This window comes from Charadrius vociferus, unplaced genomic scaffold (genome assembly GCF_000708025.1).
Source record: "Charadrius vociferus isolate BGI_N301 unplaced genomic scaffold, ASM70802v2 scaffold220, whole genome shotgun sequence".
NCBI lineage: Eukaryota > Metazoa > Chordata > Aves > Charadriiformes > Charadriidae > Charadrius > Charadrius vociferus.
In genome coordinates this window covers 1407773-1428319 of record NW_009646506.1, presented here as the reverse complement: position 1 = coordinate 1428319, position 20547 = coordinate 1407773, and the positions used below count along the sequence as shown (strand labels likewise).

At 39.1% G+C, this 20547-nt stretch overlaps 1 protein-coding gene across 1 annotated transcript in view; it reads right to left on the bottom strand.

Moving 5' to 3' along the window:
- PLA2G4A (phospholipase A2, group IVA (cytosolic, calcium-dependent)) overlaps window positions 1–20547 on the bottom strand; it is a 91174-nt gene that overhangs the window by 30040 nt on the left and 40587 nt on the right. The window contains exons 4-7 of the mRNA XM_009884461.1: window positions 14666–14814; window positions 8706–8819; window positions 5462–5499; window positions 3133–3274 (exon numbers count right to left, since the gene is read on the bottom strand). Of these exons, the coding sequence (XP_009882763.1) occupies window positions 3133–3274; window positions 5462–5499; window positions 8706–8819; window positions 14666–14814 (443 nt within the window). The remainder of the gene's footprint in view (window positions 1–3132; window positions 3275–5461; window positions 5500–8705; window positions 8820–14665; window positions 14815–20547) is intronic.

Genomic DNA, 20547 nt, shown 5'->3' with positions numbered 1-20547 from the left:
TGCCTGTTTTGTTAAGCCAACACCCCAATAACGGAGCAGTTGCTTTGAAGAGAAGAGCCATATTACTAATCACAAATTTAACAATGTACGTTAGGCTTTGAAAGCTCTTTACAAACACTACCTAATTAACCTACACAGGCAAATCCCAACAGGATGAAGACAGTGGTTTGCAGGTGCAAGCCTGGAAAAAATATGTGAGAACACTTCCAAAGCACCACTATTCAACAAATCTATTCATCAGTGAAGTGGCATGAGCACAAGGGAAAATTTGAGTTTTCTTCAGAATGCAGAGAAATCCGTGAGGAGGATCAACAAAGAATGTGGAGAAGAGTCACTAGGATCCTGACTGCAAACGCTTCCTGTATACTTAATCCACAGGCACTCTGGGAATCATAGATTCCTATACTGGGGGAGGGTGGGTATACCCAGAGGTAGGTGGATGTATAGTGTATCTTCATTTCCACTTGATCCCAAAGCAAAGTATGATGAGCTGCAACCACTACTTTATTTCCAGAAATGAAAGTCAACTAAGGAGCTCTAGAGCAGAAGGCAGCAGCTTAAGTAAGCTTCCCACAGAAAATAAAGCTTGTAAATGATGAAAAAATAACTGAAGAGAAGCATCTACTGCACATTTACACGTATTACAGCCAATGGAATACAAGTTGACTTGTAGGCATAAGTCAGATGATGAAGATTAAGAGTCCTTTCCTGCTTTGCAGAGGAATTTAAAGCACATTTCCAATCAGGTAGGTTTGTTAAAGCAGCTTTCTAGCTGCAATTCAGTTTCCAATATGCTTAAGGGCAAGAAATGGTAAAATTTGAAATTACATACACCCATCTTACAAGTTGCTCTCTAAGATGAGTAGGGCAGAGGCAGGGGGGCAGTAGTTGCAGAGTACAAGTGAAAAGAACCAAGAAGCCATCTCATGATTGAGAAAGAATGGAGAAAAGATAGGATACCAAGGCATGCATGCTCCTCAATGCACACAGGCTGGGGCTGAAACACTCCACACTTTGAGGCATTCTGAACCTGAAGTCCTTTGTACATAATCAGTAAAACTGTGTTGTTATTCACAGATGAAGAAACTTAGGTGAACTTTGAGTAAGTGACTTGTTTAAAATTAAACACATCGGCAGCTAACAATACTTATTGTGTCTCCCGACTTCAGATGCCATGTTAAGACTACAAACATCCATAAATCCTCCTGCTATTTTCCATCTGTACCAATAAAAGTAAAAATGACAGGCTAGAAGGACAAAACTATATTTTAATTTGAACAAAATTTTTTTACATTGCTAGAAGCTGCTAAAAATTCTGACAAGTCAGCTTAGAAATAAACACTTGGCATATGAAAAACGGGAGGATCACATTACCTCAGTCCTTACTAGGGCTGATAAGCCTACAACTAGAGATTACTGTCTTGTCTTGGAAGATGCAATTTAACTGATAAAATTTCAGTATTTGAGACAGTGAGGGATACCAAAGGAAGATGATGACAAAAAGAACATGAAATCTTACCTAGTGTTTACAATAATTCATGCACACATGCCACCTGCATAGAACTGACACTTCAGGCACTGAGTATCTATCACTCCAGTTCTAACTGGATCTTGGCAGAATATCTACATCCTTTCTGAGAAAGATATTATTCTGCTGTAGAAGATCAGGCCAATGCTACATTGACAAATATCAACTCTGATAAGATTTGCATGTGTTAAGATTAAAATAGCTGAACTGAAAACTAAGAAACCTTGAAAATGTTCCCTCACAATATGCACAATTATATCACTACAAATAAAACATGTATGATACTTGTCAAATTCTTTCATCTTCCTCCGAAAGCTACACAAACACATTTTATTATGCAAGACAGAGTTCAAAAGTATACAACAATAACACATTTACAACCTGCTCAAAATTTCACAGACATTTAAAAGGAGTTCTTCAGTGTTGCTTCCAGTTTCTGCAAAAGATTGTCACATTCTGCTTATACTAAAAATGCACAAAAGGAATCGATATCAATGAATTAATCAATCCATCGACTCTGTTCATTGTTTGACACTCCCCACATACACACATCCTGTCACAATTCTGGGAGCAGACCAGAAGAGGGAACAAGCAAGGAAGAAAGAGGAGGATTGAAAAGCTGTGACAAAACAAGTGGATCTATACCAAGTGTATTCTTAATTAACTCAAAATAATGCAGTGTTTTATGAATTCATTGAAAAGAACAATATCGTTTGGCACCTTCCTCACTTTGATGTCACCCAAACCACCATCAGTCCATCTAGATCTGTGAGCTTGGTACAGAGCATTAGCGAGTCAACGAAAGCTGTTGTTTATCACATTCTCTAAGAAATAAACTTCATAAACCTAATCCTATAAAATGGGCTAAAGGAAAAGAAGAAAGGAAAGAAAGAAAATAATTTCTAAGCTGACTGTAACGTTAAAACAGCTCATTTCCTGCCTAATCTTTTAGACATGAAGGCCACAGAGCCAAGGCCATTTTAAGAGCACAGGCTGGATATCAAGCATGCAAGGGCAGAGTCTGCAGTTGGGCACGTGCCCCAGAGCCACTGCACACTTCTTGTGCAGCAGATATTTCACACGCCCTTTAGGCATTTTTCAGATGATCTCAGCTCAGAACCAACACCTTAACAAAGAATGGAATTCAGAATCAGAGCAAAATGAAAAGCATGGATTTATCTCCTTTGCCTAGTTTTAACCTAGGTACATCCTGCAAAGGATTAAAGCAATAAAGAACCAGATAAAATGTACAGCAGTCTGTTTAAGATACCAGTGCAAATGAAACACTGTGATTTCTATCCTACAATGGCATTTACACAGTATTGTCCTTTTGCACATAATTGGCATATCTTGCTTAAGTGCAGCCTCATTTTAGCACAGGATTTTGTCTCCTTAAACTTTAATCTATAAATTTAGAGCACAAGAAAAATTATTCTCCAGACTAAATATGGTATGTGCATAGAGGAAAAAGCATTTTTTTTTTGTTTCTGCAATCTGGCTTTACATGGAACCCTTCTACATCATATCTCTCATTCATTACTTTGAGAGGCAAATGCAGGAATCCAAAGGTGATACTAATCTTGATGCGAACTCTCCAAACTTACATCACGGGAAGTGGTCAAGTTCTTGCTGTTTTCCTCTCCTAGAAATGATTTTATACTGTGCATGATATTATCTTTTCGCTGCTGCCGAAATTTCTTCTCCTCATCACACAGAGCCATGCTGAACCGGAGATCAGTTGAAAAGCTATTTTCCAAAACAGACAGGCTTTAATAAAACACATAATTCAAAACAGAATTAAAAATATCACCTAGGGAAATTAATGTAAGAGTAAACTTCTCATTAACTTACATAGGATGAATAAAATAAAATAATTTTTTATTTAGAAATAAAATAAAATAAGTCATGTGACACAAGTGCATCAGCTGATTTCATGGAGTGATGGACGCAAAGAACAACGGCACGCTGCATTTTTTAAGATGGACATTTGATACAGAAACCTCATTGTTCACATACTAATGAAAACCAAACACAAAATATGCAGCTTCTAGTGGTGTATTATGTGGTCTTAAAAAAAAAAAATTAAAATATAGCAAGTGAGTTCACCACACATACAGGTATAAATTTACAGTCTAGAAATTTGAATTCTCTGCTTATCCACTGAACAAAGAGCTGCAATGAAAAATTTTCATACATTCCTACCGACATATACTCTTATTTAGAGGTTCATGTTAAGGAAGGAGAGGATAATTTTGACTCTGTATCCATTCACTCTCATAAACAAAAACTATATGGATCTCATAATAAATTGTACTGCCTGGCCACAGGAAAAAGCCTTTTCTCTAGCTTTTTTTCCCATATTGTGTGAGATCAAAAATGTACATAGGGCTGCATAACGACCTCAATACTGACTTAAATAAAAGCTACAACTTCAGCTTCCACTTCTCATTTCAGGTATCAAGGCACAATAAACAATGTGAACTGTCACCTCATTTGGAATAGTTAACTCACTGAGCCTGTATGTTATTCCAAGTGTTTGAAGTACAATACCTCCCAGTAGCACTGCCTCTAGCAGACAGGAGCGAGGAGGAGTGTACAAATTTGTCCTGGTATCTGCCTCATTGAATTCCTGTATTTACGAGAATGAGCTAAAAATGTTTGTGCATACTTTGACGTGCTGGTTACAAGGCAGCATTTTTATGAGTCCTTTATGAAAAACATACAATTGTGAAATGGATCCATTTAGGCACAGATAATAATTCTTCAGATTTTTTAAAAATCTCTTATGTAATAAAATAATGGGATTAAGAAAAAGGGGCAAAAAGACTGCCTAGAAGCGATGTTCCATGAAGATATATATGATACCATGAACAACAGGTCCACACAGAAACCAAAGTCTGCGCAGCCACCCAAGAACAACTGAGCAGAACCGGATCAGATTCTTTCGTCTAACATATTTCAATGCCTACTGCCTAAGAGTAGCAACACAGAGCCAAGCATCTTCTGTTCATTTACTGCCAGAGATACAGAATACTTGTAATGTCCAAGCCCTAGAATGTTTAGGGGTGGTCTCAAGAACCACCCACATATGCATCCCTACCAGGTACAAAATGAGCAGAAATTATCCCTGGGGGATGTTTGTCAGTCTCAAGAGTCATTATGGAAGAACACTGAATTTACAGTTGCAGTGCTCAGCACTGCTATTTATAGTTACAGACAAAAAAAAGACTCTTTAAATGCCTTGTTCTCAGTAATTAATTTTTAGACTTTAAAGATACTTTTCTGATTATGCCTCAAGGTGATTTTTGGTCTTTCACCTAGGTAGGCTAAGAAAGAGAGAGAAAGGAATCTAGAGAGAAGAAAAAAATAAGGAAAAAAAAAAAGGGAAGCATACGCTTAGCTTTACACATGATGAAATGCTGGCCCTACCGCAATCTTCACCTTTGACTTCAGTACTGCATGGTATTAACATTCAAATACATTTCAGGGGCAGCTTTGTAATGAGTATCCATATATGCTGAAAGTTAACGTGAGATGGAAAGTTACCAGAGAAGGTAAAATAATAAGGATAACAGCTGAAGCTGATGTCTATGAGTTTATTAGAGAAAAAGCCCTTGAAAAGGAAAACACTTAACATAAACCAGGATGAGAAATTCATATATGATGGCTTTGTTCCTGCAAACATTTGGAAAGCGCGTGCCTATTAGTACAAGTAATGGTGTTTCAGTCAATGACAGAATTACAATGTGAAAATAATCCTCAATTTTAAAGTCTCCTGACTTTACAGTACTTGGTATTTCTATGTTAAAATAAGGATTTTTTGCACTCTACCTGTCATGTTTTTAAGAAAATTCTAACGAACAGAGTAAAATAAAAAATACCTTTATTGCTAACACATTTTCCACCTTTTCTTTTTAAATATGAGATACTTACCATACTTCAAGAGACAATTCCAAAGTCATTTCTGTGACCTAAATAAGAAATATTTAAATATGGTTACACTACTTACAGAGGGAAAAAAACACAAACATACCTGGGACATAAACTATTACTGTCAGAATTTTTCTTTAAATTACTTTTTTTTGAAAAGAGGACAATTCTGAAATACATGAATGAGTTTCTTTTCTACGGAACATTTTCCTTTAAAGCACACAATGTGATTCCAAAATACACCACTAGCACTGAATACACTTGAAAACGCTGCCAGGTCCTGCTAGGTCCTGACTTTCATTCATCAGATCCCATTGTTTTGCCTTGCTTCCACTGACAATCACTTTTTGACAGTGCTATTCATCTTTGGCCTAAAGGGATCTAATTGTCCTCACACAGTTACGATCCTTTGTTTCTACTGCCAGCCACAGTCTGCCACTTGCTTCCCAGTTCACTGGGCAAACATACTCAACTTGTATCTGAAACAAAGGCTTGTAAGGGAATGACTGCTTTGTGTTCCACAAGAGCCACACCAAGTGTCTTTCCACAGCTAAATATGCTCAAATTATCAATCAGAAAGAGTGATTGTTTACAAGTTTCTGAAAGATGCAAGTAAACTAATAGATGTCACTACATAATGATTTCACTTGCAGACCACATAGAACTACCTGAGCCATATACTTATGGATTGGTCTCCTCTGCCTTTCATAGAGCACTTAAAGCAGTTGCCTGCAGGCAAAAGGTTCAAAAGCAAAGGTTAAAGCACCAATTGCATTTTGGGCAAAATCCAAGAGTAAGAGGTTACTAGAACTAAGACAGAATGGACAGGCATTTTCATCTCTCCAAGCTCTCTTATATGTAATGGCCACCGACACGTTGGTACAGCCTTATAGAAGTGTAACAGACTCATACACGGTGTCTTGTTTCACTCTGCCTCTAGCTATAAATGGATTATCCTCCTCGTTTGTGGTATGTGATCACTAGGAACGGACCTAGAACACCTCAGACTTAATGTTTTCTTGACATTATACAGAGTAGTTAAGGATATGGAAGTGCAAAGCTGCCTCTGGCCTCCCACATCTCGCGTACCTGCCAACGGGCCAGGTAATACCTGGCACTGCACTCCTGCCCTCTGAAATTGGAATTGTAAATTATGTAGTGTATTAACAGGGTGGTGGGAGAAAGAAAAGGCAAAGAAATAACAAGGGGAGAACATGAAGAAACAGAGTGGAGAGTCATTTACGGAAATACTTCAAAGACAGGGTAGTAATTACATTATTCCAGCACCTGATATTACTAATGTAGAAAGCACTTCAGATACCACACAGTGATCCAATGGTTGAAAAAAATGTACGCACACAGTATTAAATAAACCCTTCAAGTGAAATGTTCCAACAGGGAAATAGCGTGCTGTTTTCTATACCTTATACAGACTGCCACAGAAATCTCAGGAATACACGTTGTGTATACAAATTGTCTATATTGGGCTCAACCTGACTTAATGTTCTATTACCATTTGCTTATAAATTTCAGAGTGTATGTGGCTTTTTTCACTTATTTTTTCCCGTATGTTCTCTACCAAGCTGCTGAGTGCTGAGGAGAAGATAAAATATATATGTTATATGGCAAGGCTTTACATCATTGGCATGAGCTATGTAAACTGCGTTTTCAAAAATTATTCATCAGCTCTTTCTCACTACCTCACCTCGTGCCTGGCAGAACCAGGCATCTGCAATCAGCCCACCCTCTGGAAGTCCAAGAGTTACTGAAGCACTTAGTGAAATAAGTATGCAGAAACTTCAAAAAATGCAGTAACTTTAAAAAAAAAAGGAAAAAAAGGATGGTATCAAAATTCCAACTGCCCTAAGGCGGTGCCTAATTAAACAGTAAATCTTACATATGAAACTCTCCAATTTCCAATAAATAGACCTTAACCAATTATTTGCTGTAACCACACTTTTAAAGTTATATCACATGGAAAACAGCAGCGCAGCCACAAATCAAGACCTCTCATCATATAATAAACCATAGCCCAAAACAGAAACGCATATAGTATATGCATACAATATATATACGTATAAAGATAACCAGATGTGATGAATATAGTAACTTCAAGTACTGAATTATGTTCAGAATAGCCTGTGATATGTTACTGCAATAAATGACGACATTTTAATATATGCAGAATGAGCTCAGTTACACACAGATTTAACAACAATTTCCAGGAGTTACCATGCAGGCAGACAATCCCTGTTAAACTGACTCCATCTGTTTTGTATACATGTTTCAAGAGAATAAAGAATTAATGCATTATTGCATGTTTACTAGGGCTGTGTTACAACAAGCCATTGCCTGAAAATGAAACATAATAATAAAAGAATTTCTGTTAGCTTTGCGGAAGCCACAGGCATCAGTAGTAGAGGTAATACACTGACCAGCAAACTCTACATATCCTCTCATGCTAACAAAGACCATTAAACTAAATTGAATCAAGTGGTGCAGAAACTGGTTTAGCAAGTGAAAGTTTGAAACTAGATTTTTAAAGAGAATTCTCTCAGAAAAGACAGTAAGGCATTCAGTGGCACTGAATGTTTTTCCTCTCAGCAGGACTGTAAGAAGACAAATACAGTGCCTTTAGGTCAGCACTGTGTTTAACCATGGACAACAGCAAGTACTTAGAAAATGAGCTTCAGAACAGGGTATGCAGAGAACAATCCTCACCTGAGATACCCCTTCCCATGCCCCCAAATATTCAGCTGTTTCCTGACTGAAAGGCTGCCACCCCTACACCCTCCATGATCTATTTTAATCCCTTTTTGTATTCAAAAGAGTTCTATATTAAAAAAGCACATACATACATAGTACTGAGGTAGACCAACAGGATCAGAAAGAGTCTTGGATTTCGTTTCATCTAGGAACACATACTTCTGAGGAGTATCAAGACCAGGCCAAATGCTTTTCTTATGCTTCAACAAATGACTGAGGGAATACTTGGGTAACATCAGACTCAGTGAGAGTCCTTAGGATACATCGCTTAGCCCTTATAAGCACCATCCTCTATTGATTTGTGAAGAAGCTTTATCTAACCAGAATGTGGCACAGATAAAATTCAGACACCTGATAAAGGACTGAAAGGTGGTATGCCCTGGTCTAGTTTAGGTCTCTCAGTTCAGGTGCTCTTTTAAGAACTTTCCATCATGTTCAAACCTGCACCAACAAAGGCATAGCTATGAATGTTGCAACTTACATCATTGAAAGTTAACTGGACCTCCTTCTTCTCTCCCAATTTCAGCGAAGATATAGGAAATGTGGATGTGCCAAGAGTCTCATCCATAACGTAGTTGGCATCCATCAAAGTAACCTAGAAAAGATACACAGGTATTCAATTCTACTTTGATAAATCCCATTTTAATTCCATACAGTCTATGCCTAAAGTAAAAAAAAAAAATATGGAAAAGGGATAGACCTAACCCAACCCAGTGAATGCCCAATGCCAACAGACATGTTCTTTTAAAACAGGATAAGCTCATGTATAGTGTAGGTGGCACCTTCAAGGCATTCAATTGCATGAGTACAACAGTATCATTTACAAAAGCTTTTTTTATCCAAGCACCTTTCTGTCAGTAATTCTCACCATCTTTCTAAGCAGATATAATAACTTCAAATTATACATATAAAATACACAATTACTTCCAATTTCCAGTTAGTAAAACTTCTCTATGGATAAACTTATTGTATCGGGTTTGTGTGGCAAGGTTTTGGTAGCGGAGGGACTACAGAGGTGGCTTCTGTGAGAAGCTGCTAAAAGCTTCCCCTACGCCCAATACAGCCAATGCCAGCTGGCTCCAAGATGGACTCGCCACTGGCCAAGGCCGAGCCCTTCAGTGATGGTGGTGACACCTCTGTGGTAGCATATTTAAGAAAGGGAAAAAAAAACACTGTGCAACAGCAATCAGGAGGGAAGAGTGAGTGAAACAACTCTGCAGACACCAAGGTCAGTGAAGAAGGAGGGGGAGGATGAGCTCCAGCCGCTGGAACAGAAAATCCCCCACAGCCCGTGTTGGAGACCATGGTGAGGCAGGCTGTCCCCCTGCAGCCCATGGAGGTCCACAGTGGAGTAGATCTCCACCTGCAGCCCATGGAGGACCCCATGCCAGAGCAGGTGGATGCCCCAAAGGAGGCTGTGACCCTGTGGGAAGCCCACGCTGGAGCAGGGTCCTGGCAGGACCTGTGGCCCTGTGGAGAGAGGAGCCCACACTGGAGCAGGTTCACTGGCAGGACTTGTGACCCTACAGGAGACCCACACTGTTCCTGAAAGACTGCACCCCGTGGAAGGGACGCATGCTGGAGAAGTTTGTGGAGAACTGTCTCCTGTGGGAGGAACCCCATGCTGGAGCAGGGGAAGAGTGTGAGGAGTCCTCTCCCTGAGGAGGAAGGAGCGGCAGAAACAATGTGTGATGAACTGACCGCAACCCCCATTCCCCATCCCCCTGCGCCGCTGCAAGGGAGGAGGTAAAGAAATTGGGAGAGAAGTTGAGCCCGGGAAAAAGGGAGGGGTTGGGGAAAGGTGGTTTAAGATTTGGTTTTTATTTCTTATTACCCTACTCTGACTTCTAATTAGCATTAAATTAAATTAATTTCCCCGAGTCGAGTCTGTTTTACCCATGACGGTAATTGCGGAGTGATCCGTCTGTCCTTATCTTATCCACGAGCCTTTCATTATATTTTCTCTCCCCCTGTCCAGCTGAGGAGGGGGAGTGACAGAGTGGCTTAGCGGGCACCTGGCGTCCACACTTACATAGTTTTAAATGTGATATGCCAAAAAACATGCAGCAACTTTTCCATCAAGATAGAATGCATACATCCTAGTCCTGTATTTACAGACCAAGATTTTTATAGCAATGATTTGGCAAAACGTGCAGCATTCCAAATTACACATAGCTTTTCTCTGTATCCAGCCAGATCTTCAAGTCTCTTCTCATATTCTCCATGTCAGAGCATACACTTTTTCAAAATGTGATACTATCCAAAGACGTATGCGGATACCGCAGAACACTGTTCAATGCTTTTGCTCTAATCCATGAATGTCTACATCAAGCGGTCTTTTTTTCTCAGTGGCAGCCTTCCAAGTTCTCAAGTAAGATATTCAGAAAGAATTTCAAATTACCACTTGCATGGTTTCTATTCAATTATTACTCCAAACTTATTTGGCTTACGGTATTTTTCCACTTTGTGGAACTGTATCTTTTAAAATATCGTATGCTTGTGCCTTGGACTATATATATATATATATATATACTTGGACTTGGGTTTTTTGCATAAAACAAATAGAATCAAGATACAATCACTTGAATAAATAGTTGCTACATCTGGGTTCAGCCTCTTCTCAGCTATAAAGAATCTTCTTCATCCTGTGCCACATGCAACCCTTTGAAATGATGAACTGTATTTTAGGACATAACTCATTATTTTAATGGTATCTACGTTCTTCTGTTTCCTTGAAGAACTTTATGCCCATTGCTGTAATCTCTGAGGGCTGTTTTTTAAAACCAATAGCAATAGCAAAAACTTCTTAATGGGATTTTGGAGAGCTTCTTACACTTCAGAAGGAAAACTGCACTGGAGATAGAGTTAAAGATTTAGACTAAAATAATCTGAGGAGTCAAGAGGACTGTGGAGTCTGTGTGATCTTGGGATTCCACAGAGAGCTTTTGGGTGGGGAGGTAGTTTCATAGATTTGAATTCTGACACTGCACTCCATGCAGAATCCAAAGGCTCTGCCGGGCACTGTGTGCATGTGTGCAACAATGTCAGAATACAAACATCAGTTTTAACCTAAAGACTATACCTTTCATGGTGATGAGAATGTTTACCGTGAACAACACATATGTGTGTATGCAAATACATATATATCAACCAGGTCCACAATTAACCATTATTGCATGGTATCACAGGTTCTTTGCAGGCAATTTTCATGAAATTTTATAGCATGTGTCTCAGAAACCAGCAACAGCCTTTGCTTATTGTGGAGATACATTTCCAAATTCTACTTATAATCAATCTTGTTGTGTTCTGTTACAGGAGATAGAGACTTGCAGAACCTGGTAGTATGTTGTGGCCATGCTGTGCTGCAAATTACCAGCATGCCAGCTCATAAAATCCTGTACTTTATAATGACTGCATAAAACCATGCTAAAAACTGAGAAACACCTTACAAAATGTTAGCCAAATTACAAAATATGTTTTAGTAACTGGGGGTTCTCACCCTGGTGGGAAATGAGCTAATCGCTTTGTTACCACAGAAGGAAGTGAATGACCCAGGCTTCCACATGGTCAAAAATATCTGAGATCACGTAACGGTAAGAAATCAATGGCTTGCCAGCATCTCAACTTCTTCACATCAGAGTGCATATAAAGACACAGAGTATAAGAGGTGGTACTGTTCCCAGGAAGGGAGCAGGTAAGCCATTCACTGCTGCTGTTTGTGATTTTAATAATTTATCCTTTAACAATCCTTGAACCAAATTTTGTACTCCACAAATTCATACATTACTAGGTAATGCCTAAGTGTAACTACAAGCAGAATCTGACCCAGTCTTTATAGAATGCCAGTAAAACCAAGGGACTATAATTTAACTACTATTTGCTATTCCTCAGTTTACCATTCCGCTCATCTTTTGAAGATCATGAGAGCTACTATAGATCACATCAATTATTTAGCCAGCTGTAGCTCCTGAAAATCTTCCGAAGAGCACAGGATCTGCAAAGAGACAGGTAAAACTCTGTGCCCCAGGACTTCTGTTAGAATCCACACAGATTGCATCAGGCAAAATTGAAACAATTATTTCCCATACCGCAACAAAGGCAGGTTGATGAACCCAAGTTCTTTACTACTTCCTTTTTCCACAAATACCCTCTCACAAAGCCAGAATCACTCCATTCCTCTTTCTAACTCCTGATGCCTATTTGCCTGACTTGCTATTAGAAAGCAAGAACTAAGTTAGAGATTTCAAACTTTTCTAAAGTTTCATGTAGCCAATCTGCATGTCTACGACCAAAACAGTTAGTAAGAATCAACTCAGGTGACTATTGCACCTGACCAGCTGGTGGAAGCTATTTTGGGTAATCTGCTTTCTGCAAAGCTGTAGTGAAGTCATTGTGATTCCCTAGTACTGCTGTCTCTTGTGCATGTTGCATATGGTAGTTCTTTATGCTCCATTGAGCTGATCATGGGATTCTTCCTCCCTGAACTGTAGAACCTGCCCCTCTCCCTAGGAACACAGGGAGCCTTGCAGGAAGCACAATTTACTTTTCAGATCTTGAACAGTTTAGCCCCAAGAGACTACAGTTACTAGCTCAATAAAAAGCTTTAGCCTCTGTCCCTGTTGGCAAATTTAGACTGAAACTGTGCAAGCTTGGGTCAGAAAACTTCACGTGTTAGGGCCATCCCCTACAAAGAACCAAGCTAACAAAGGACTATAGATAACCTTAAATGCTTGTCATGCCCACTGTCCTGGTTTGAGGTAAAACAGGACCAATTTTGTTCAGTGACTTTGCTTCTTAGCTGGGCCTCTTCTAACTACTGAAATTAACAGCATACTGTGCAGACAATGTTCACTCTCTCAGGGTGATAAGACCAATGTTTATAGCTGATGCCCAGGCATGGTATGCAGAGAGGCTCTTGCTTATACCTATTGCTATAACACCCAAGGCCAACCAACTTTGTTACTTGCCCTGTTGGAGGGTCAGAAGCAGTAAAGCATATAGAGGTCCTACATGTGGGGAGGAGCGGACAGGACAGGTGACCCAAAACTGACCAACAGGGTATTCCATCCCATCTGCCTCATGATCAGTATAAAAGCTGAGGGATCAAAGGGTCAGCTCTCTCTCTCTCTTTCTTCAATGACCGATGTCTGAGGAGGACTCTGTTCATCTGGCTTTGACCCCGATCCTGAATGCAGATCCAGAATCCAGCTCCCGTCCGTCACTAAGTCCAGTCTGGGACTGCCCCAGTGCCAGCCAGTGACGAGATTGTCATCTTGGGAGCTTGATATGGTTTTGCATATATTTCATTATTTCCTTTTATTTTATTATTAATATTTCATTAAAGTAGTTTAGTTCCTTCTAAACTCATAAATCTCTTTTTCTTTCCTCTGCCTCTCTCTTTGAAGAGGGGTAGAGCGGAGCATCTGTTGGTCCCATCTGGGGTCCCCCACGTCCCCAGTAGCCTATTTGGCCTAAACCACGACACCCACTTATAAAATAGTTAAACTTAACACTCACCTTTTGTACACAAACTGGAAAGGCTTAACATACTGACTTAATGGTGGCTTAGTTAACAAGCCTGCACATGGAATAAGAGTACCGAAAACATCACTAGGTCGGCTACTCAGCCCTTGGCTCCAGGCATAGAGGAGACAGAACCATGCTTCTGCTTTGTGTCCCCTCAGGGAGAAGCAATAAATGGGCAGAGACTTGACTTTACCCCCACCTATTCATGGCCCATAATAGTTGAATCAGTGTAGGAAGCAGGGAGATAATAATTTATGGCTGATGTGAAGAATAGTAAGCTACTAGTCCTCAGGAGCAGTCCGAGAGATGACTCAGAGGCATATCTTGTAATGAGTCTCGAGGCTACTCTGTGAATAATACAATTTATACAACTCTTGCGTAGCAGCACACCTAAAGGCAAAACCCAGCCTTTAAAGTTTAAAAAATGTGGTAATCTTGAGACAATGGATGTCATAGACATACAAGCTACTGTTATTTTAACCTTCCAGATATGGTACAACTTCCATTTTCCCAGATGCAGCTCAGCCATGTGATTCTCTGGAGAAGAGAAGGCTCCAGGGAGACATTAAAGCGACCTTCCAGTACATAAAGGGGGCCTCCAGGAAAGATGGGGAGGGACTGTTTATCAGGGAGTATAGTGATAGGACAAGGGGTAATTGTTTTAAACTGAAAGAGGGTAGATTTCAATTAGATATTAGGAAGAAATTCTTTACTGTCAGCGTGATGAGACACTGACACAGGTTGCCCAGAGAAGTTGTGACTGCCCCATCCCTGGAAGTGTTCAAGGCCAGGCTGGATGGGGCTTTGAGCAACCTGGTCTAGTGGAAGGTATCCCTGCCCATGGCAGCAGGGTTGGAACTAGATGATCTTTAAGGTCCTTTCCAACTCCAACCATTCTATGATTCTGTGATTTACCTCAAGAACATTCTCTTGATTGGGGTCCAAAATGAATTCAAATGTCTCGTTCCACACAGGATTCACATCATTATTGAAATGTTTCGTTCTCTTCCTGCAATCAGGGGCAGATGGGATGAACAGCTCCACATAGGGATCTGGAGTATCAACTACAGAGCAAAACAGATGTTTAAGTTACATAAAACTCAAGTTTGGGTTGTAATAATCCATACATAGGTGAAATCACATAGCACCTCATGGTTTATGACAGAAAACTATTCAACTATATAAATTACATAAATATAATGACATGAATGATACAATGATATTAACAATCTCCCAAAAAGAAACAGACATTATGCTTTTAAGACTGGAGGAGAACACCCTCAAACAAACAGAATGGCACAGGGACATGTATACTTTCACCAGGCAGTGATAATTATTGTTAAAACCTTTTACCCCTTCCTCTCTTTCTAGCCTTTAATTACTTTGGCTCATGTTTGGCAGAAATATTCCACAAAAACATTCTTCAGTTAATGAAAACAAGCAGCTTGCAGGTATACAGTTTTGGATCCTCTTTCACCTTTGCTGGTTTGGCAATCATAAAGGGAATCAGTCAGGCCACTTATGTACTGCTAAACACAGCGTAAGGAGAGCTGTTGAAATCTGAAGCCACTGTAGTTACCAGAGCTGGGGGGGGGTCACCACAAATCAAGATCTTACTTACACCATGTACTTGAATAACAACTGTGCAGAACACTAACTGAAAATACAGGAACATATGCCAATTATAGCTAATCAGAATTATCAATGGGAGAAAAATACTCATGGACAAAACTCATCTGATGTGTCTAATAATAGCCATTCCTGAGAGCAAAGAGTGCATTGTTGGCAGCCCCAAAAATCCTACCTTTCCAAACGGTTAAAGCATATAATTTTTTTCTGCCCAATGAGATTTTTCTTTCTATCAAATTGGGCCAAGGTTGATGTACTCCTTTACAGATTTCTCTAAAACATTGCTCAGATGCTCCACAGGAGAGCAAGGGAAGTTAATTCTGTGGTTTTGATGATCACGAAAAGCCACCTGGTCTGCTGTGGAAAAACATGTCCATGTTTCCAGCATCTCTCGTCAAAGTTTATCCTCAGCTTCAGTGAAAAATTTTCAGGCAAATACAATACCCACCACAAACAAGAAATCTTTCCTTAAAGGCTTCTTTTTGAAAGAGATTAAAACCCATTACTAGGTAAAACAGGTCTGAACATTCCTCCTTGTATACACTTTAAGTCTAAAGATATTTTTTTTCAACAGAGCCAAATTTTTTTAGAGACTCTTTGATTTCAATAAAACGTTACCAGTGAGAATGCTGAGGCCCAGAACCACCTGGTCATTTCAGCTGGGAGAAGGACGAAAAGCGCAAAACAAAAAAGTTTGATACTTTCAAATGGGAATCAGTCATCTTTTGGATAAAAACCAAACAAACAACAAAAAAAAGGCTTTTTGAAACCACTCAGGAGGTTCTGTATGTGTACCGGGGCAGAACAGAATCAAAAGTCAAAACATTTGGCCTCCCAGCAACTCTAGTGGGGTATATCAGACAGACCTAAAGCACCTTCTGATGTCATTGCTGTACATAAAAGATACTGAACTTATGCTCAAAGTACTTCAAATTTCTCTGGAGATGCAGAATAACACCCAAGTGTCATGCTTTGAATTAAGTATTCCTCTAGCTTGGGAAACTTTAGGGACAGTAAACAAGCCTTCTCCTAGACTCAGGCTCCCTCAAAATTTTGTATGTAAATAGACTTTGTGATTCAAAGATTTCACTTTGTGAGAATTTCCTTGGACTGCTACAACACTCCCCAGAACTCCTGAGGGAGTTTTACACGATGCTCCATATCTGTGAGGCTTAGATAATTGGTACGTTTTGGCAGGTCACACTGCTATCTGTATAATTAACAAGCAGCTATTTAAAGTTGGGGATCAGTGTGGGAAGCCTTTAAATAGCAATCTTTATTAGCTCCTAAGACTTTATGTCTGATCTTGTCTCTTATTTAAAGTCAGGAGAACAGGGGGATCAACCCCCAAGTGTTTTTTAAATCTGTTTTCTCACTGACAGAGGTAACTGCCAACTTTTACTGAATATATTAGCTCTCTTGAATTACTACACAAAATTGTGCCAGAAAGAAGGGAATTAAGGCCCCTTGAAACTAAACAGCAAAATATCTACTGAAATCAGAAGCGACAAGATCTCATCTTGTAGGTCTGGATATTGAGCACTACTTTGGTAATAAGCACTACAGACTTGCTCTGCCAACAGACTGAACTTGCCTACAAAAGCTGAACAGTGTTCTGGGCAAAACATCAATGCTTCCCTTTCCGTTCAATTTTTTATGTGATTATGTGATCAGCCCTGACTACAAGTTACAAAACTCTAATTTTTATTTTAAATGCAAACAGCAAATTGTTTCCTATCTGTATTCAAAATCCCGAAGCATGTGGTAACCCGATACCACTGCACAGCTGGCATACAGATGCTCTTACTAACTTCCGATCAGACAGACTGCAAGTAAGTGTTGAAACAGAAACTAAACCCAAGGCACAGAACAACTAAACTTAGAAAAATCAGTCTTCGTAACACAGCATTGCCAAGCCACCCCCTCATTCCCTGCCTTTATTATCTTTTTTAACCCGAGGCAAAGAGTTAATCATCTGGCCGTTCATGTTTGAAAGTTTATTTTGTGGTATTTTCAATTACGAAAATGAAAATCTATTCTTTTATAACTTGCTTCTTCAGATGACGAGGAAAAACACTGGAAGACTCTGTGCTCTGATTAAGATATTGCTATAAGCTACACTATAGTAATCAAAATCTTACTCCTTACGTTGGGGAGTAAAAACTAGCTACCAGCAATCTGTCAAGTAACACAAAAGCATTCGCTTAATGTATTTCAAAACATTAAAGTTATCAAACACAGATAAAACTGACAGAGTGTGTAACCTTTTGCTTGGATGTATTTATTCCTGTTTGTGATTCTGCTAGTTGATTTGCCAGGTATGTTTTTTTAAAAAAATCTGAAAATTTAAGTGAAAAGTAGCTTGATCACTGCTGTTACTTATATTTTGATTTTAAAAGGAAGCATCTTTATGAAATGGTTCATGAGTCAAAAGCGGATGTTTTGTGAGTGTTATCAATAAAGAGAATTATCTATGTAGAGACAACCCTGTTAGGGACTTGCTTTTATTTTAGCAGCCTACTTGAAATAACCAACCACAGACTTTTCAAAAGAAGCAATGTGTAAGAATTTGTACTTCTTCCTCAGGACACTTCTGAAGAAAATGAAGTCTCTATACAGCTCAGCAAGGCTCCGGGCTATTCTTTGCGCAAGCATTCTCGCATGACTCCTCCATAATTTGTGGGCTACCTATCTGCAATGCATCTCAACTTTTTAACGTAGGTAAAGTTTGGAAGGTTTGCAAATGGATGCATGCACTACCATAAGACAGTGACTATATGGTATGATTCTATATTCCCCTCTTCCTGGCACTCTATTTACAGTAAGTGCCTCAACATGTGCATGCAACTAAAACTTCATACTTCTCCCAGTGTCAAAAAGCTTCATACATAACGGCATAGAAAACACTCTGGGATAGAGGGACCAGACTCCACTAGTATTTCTCAGGAAAAAAAAAACAAATACAAACTGACAATTAAGGACAGGTGTATCTAAAACCCCACCATTACACTAAAAAATACAATTAAGAGTTTCAGCATTGATGTCAATAGAACTAACAGAGTATCCTGCAATTAGCAAATTGTAGTTAGATGAGTTATAAAGGTAATTAACAAAATGTTTATAATAATCCTTGTGTAAGATTTACAGCATCCACCCAATCTCCGTGAGCTGAAGACAGACTGTTGGTTTTAAACACACTGGCTTAAGAAATGGCTGAGAGGTAGGAAGTAAGGATTCAATAACTTTTCCCCATTTGATTTGTCTCCCGGTTAAGTAATTGCTATAGAATCCTATCTCTAAATTACATTATGAATCACGAAGTGAAACACACCATGGACAGTAATTAGGATCAATCATTTTCACATTAAAAATGAGTAATGCTTTAAGCAATCTGCCTTTTAAAGAAACCTGTAAAATTTTCTACGACTGGAAACCATTTGATCTTATGTTACTAATTTGGTGAGATGAGTGTCATCAGGCCCCCATATTAATATAATTATATTTCAGACATAATTTACATTTCAGTCATTCCAATTTCAATTATTTTAATAGCATAATACACATAAAGAAACTATAGAAAGCCTGTTCAAATATAAACTACCATGGATGAAGCCACTACCATCATACCTTAAAATTTATCTCATTTGTCCATCAAAAGTTGAAAGAAATTCAAAGTTCTTGAAGTGTTCCAAAATCTGGTTTGCTACAAAAAAAAATCTGCATGATAGGAATTTGTCTTTTTTTTTTCCACATGAGCATGTAATAAACACTTGTGATCATAATGGATATTAAATAAAGCTATCTTAACTTTAAATTCAGCTACTATATGCATCACCACTATAGAAAGTAAATCTGCATCCAGATTTTTTGGACCCCCGATCTCCAGATATCATGTTTATGCAATTACAGGAATACTCCAGCAAGTACATGGCAGAACTTTCTTAAAGAACTACATTAGTTTGGTTCATTGGAGTTTTTTGCCTTCTGGTTAACTAATACACTCCACCAAGTGCAACTCCATTCATAAAATCTTCCTAGGTCCCAAAGGACCATCTTTGTCTACTTTCCACCATTTTTTTGGCTTACTGCACTACAGTACAATTTGATTAGCATAAAGTTCCGTGCAGCTGAGTGGCTTGACTGAGGCCAAGCTAGTAATGGGAATTGCTGGACTACCTCCCTCTCCTCCGAGTGGCAAGAGGCTGAAAAATGCGAGCTGTGCCTTATGCACCAGTGGTTCCAGCTGGGGAAGGGAGCTTGACCAGGCTGTGCAGCACATACTCACTGCTGTCTGCCTGCAGGGCTTCTCTGAATTTTACAGAAGATATCAAACCTACCGTGTCCCTAGAGAAGCCCAAAGCAGGGGGCATGAAGGCATTTTCATTGGGTTGAACATTAACTAGTATCAATCACAGTAAACCAGCATGGTATGAGCTATATGAATTTCTTCCTAAGCCAGAATCATAGTTTTAATGTGTGTTTTAAAATAATGACTAAATTTTTATTCAAATAGTGAATTTGATGGGGTTCACTGGACAATATGCTTCACAGTGACGCGGAAATACAATTTCATCTCTTGCCAGTTAGGTGAAAAGGTAATAAATTTTAAAATCACATTTTTTCCCAGTTTAATGTGATTTTTCCAGTTTTAAAAAAAGGGAATTCTTAAAAACAGTACCTATCAGTAATTGTCAAATATCAATAATTCCCAAATAATTAATGTTTCCCAAACAACATATTAACAAATACATGAATTATTAAATTTGGCTTACCCCTTCTCTGCTGCACACTAGTGAAAGACAGACCAACACAAGGGCCTAAAAAAAGATGTCTCCTGTGTTCAGGAGAACACAGGCACCAGTAACTGATCAATTAAGTCAGTATCAGACGGGCAAAAAGGCATGGAAAAAAGGCAGAGCACCAAGTCCCCCATACAGCAGCCAGCAATGCTACCTGGCTGTGTGACAGAATGGAGGGGATGGCAAACAGTCTGTTTAGGATGCTGAGTGCTCAGGGTAAGACATCGGCTTGGTGTACCCTCCCTGCAAATTCACAGGCAACAAATAAGTATGTAGAGTCTTTAAATAGGAGGCTGGTGGTGCGATTTTGGAAACCAAGAAGTTCTTCTCTCACCTGAAGAGGTGGAGCCCAGGAAAGCCAGGAGGAGA